The 2,195-nt window shown below is 39.6% G+C and overlaps 1 protein-coding gene across 1 annotated transcript in view; it reads right to left on the reverse strand.

The window, feature by feature from the left end:
* Nucleotides 1-1,592, reverse strand: part of LOC101853420 (DNA replication complex GINS protein PSF3) — a 7,584-nt gene extending 5,992 nt beyond the window's left edge. The window contains exon 1 of the mRNA XM_013089569.2: nucleotides 1,453-1,592. Coding sequence (XP_012945023.1) covers nucleotides 1,453-1,567 — 115 coding nt within the window. The 5' untranslated portion in view covers nucleotides 1,568-1,592. The remainder of the gene's footprint in view (nucleotides 1-1,452) is intronic.
* Between the last annotated feature and the right edge of the window lie 603 nt (nucleotides 1,593-2,195).

The following is a 2,195-nucleotide window of genomic DNA, read 5'->3' on the forward strand; positions in this document are numbered from 1 at the left end:
TCTTACGTAATGAATACCGCACTTATCGTTAATGGAAATTGATTTCTTTTTTTGCACACATGTTAGCAAACATTGAATCTAAAAATTTGTCGGTTGATTTTTTCCAAAACGAATTAGACAATTTTTATTGAATTTTTTTGCCTCAGGTAATATCAAGTTTGCAAAAAATTCATGAAAATTCACACTCCAGACACCATCAACAAAAAAACTATTCCATATAAAAAATTCAACAGAAGAATTTCTAGTATTACATCTTCTCTTCATTCTGTGAAAATTTCATGAAGATTGGATTAAAAGTAGTGGAGTTATTTATAAAAAAAATTATAGAGAAAAATTGCGTTTCGAGAAAACGGCCGATAAAGAAAAATAAAATATTGACTTTATGACGATATGGTGGTGACAACATGCTCCGTATGTCTACAACTCAAATTCTATGACTTTGAGCCGAATCGGGACTTTGAGGGTGTAGCCCCCCTCCCCTCCTAAAAGTTATTGGCAATTTATACCAGGACATCATTGGAGCCCAATCGGTTATAGTAGGTACAATTCCACCACAATGCCTCACATAAATGTCATCATTTTGACACTTTTTAAGTGTAGGAATGTAGATCTATCTAGATTTTCTAGATCTAGATTAACCCTCGTCCTGCGGGGGCTGGGATTATGTCGCCTGATAAGCCTATTTCGGCACCTCGCCTTCGTTCTGGCCCTTCGTCAGTCTGACCCCTGGCTCAGTGCACACGCGCCGTGCATCATCCTGTTGAATTCGGGCCCAGCGTGATAAGCATTCACCCAGCTCAAGTGTGCGCGTGTCAGTCTGCTTGAGTTTGTGTGCGTTTGTGGCCTTCTTCTAGAACCGCGTGACGCCAGAGAATAGCTTCCGATCTGCGATCAATTGACCGGCGCATTGACCACTTCATGCTTACACAAAACCCTCATATTTGCTGCAAAGGACACTCGGATTCAACGAAATTGAAGGTCAGGCCCGACGACTGCGTTGAACCCGAATTCTACACAGGCCCACGCCCACTGTATCACCTGTATTTTCTCAGTTCTCAATGTTTATTTAATAACAATGAATTCACAACAATTAATTAATGGGTGATCTTGTAGTTCCGTTCGTTAAAGTCCACGATCCATTTGTTTACATCCAGAGAAGAAATCCAGAAGTCTTGGTCTTGAAGACCAAACACTATTTGAATTAGGCTAAGAGCAGGGATGCAAAACATCAAATTAGGATAAAATTCAGGGAACCCCCCCCCCCCCCCACCTTCCCACCCTGAAACCCCCCTACTCTTGACTTTAACGAACGAAACTACAAAATCACCAATTAATAATGATCATCCATACCCAAACAAGAAACTTCTCACATCTTATGTCCAGATCTAGATTCTAGATCTAGAGAGTATGCATCAACACATTGGAAAGCCAAAATCAGAAAGAAATACGTACCCAGTGCCGACACTTTAGCGTTAAAAACACAAGGAACTTTCTCTTGGCTCGCTAAAATATCGTCAATATTGAAGTAATTGGTGCAAACACCAGCAGGCACCGAATAAGCCGCCATTTCTTTCAAGTTTATAGATCAGAGGTGAAAGGTTATACTAGCAGTAGGGGAGCATTTAGCCAAGTAAAAAGTAAATTTCACAGTCAATGAGATACCACATAAATATATTCAAAAATTTGCAACATTATGTAGAAAAACTACTTTACATTCAATATTCAATAAAGTTAATAGCATTGTATTGAAGAAAAAGGAAAATAATCTTTTCATTGTAATATAGACAATGAAGAACTATGCCCCGGAACTACTACTTACTATCTAAAATCGAAACTAAAAACTTCCTACTTCCTGTACCTCTTCTGCGTTTACGTGAGGGACAAAAAAGGTGTGTTGTTTTGTTTTCATTTTCCCGTCGACAGCACGTGCTTGGATTCAATAGCTTGTTTGATACATTTTTTGAACTGACGAAATTGTATTGGCACCTGCGTTACCTGCTGCTAAAACCGTTCGTATTTTTATCTTTATCTTATCTAGAGAGCTAGATCCTAGATCTAGATCTAGATCTAGATTCTAGATCTAGATCTAGGGCCCTACCTTGGCCCTAGGGTTACCTTCAACCTTCACCTGCCTTGCCTTTTATTTCCCTAGGCCCTAGGACTAGGGAAGAACTTCCGGAACGAGCGACCAACCC

Source organism: Aplysia californica, unplaced genomic scaffold, assembly GCF_000002075.1.
Source record: "Aplysia californica isolate F4 #8 unplaced genomic scaffold, AplCal3.0 scaffold00985, whole genome shotgun sequence".
Lineage (NCBI taxonomy): Eukaryota > Metazoa > Mollusca > Gastropoda > Aplysiida > Aplysiidae > Aplysia > Aplysia californica.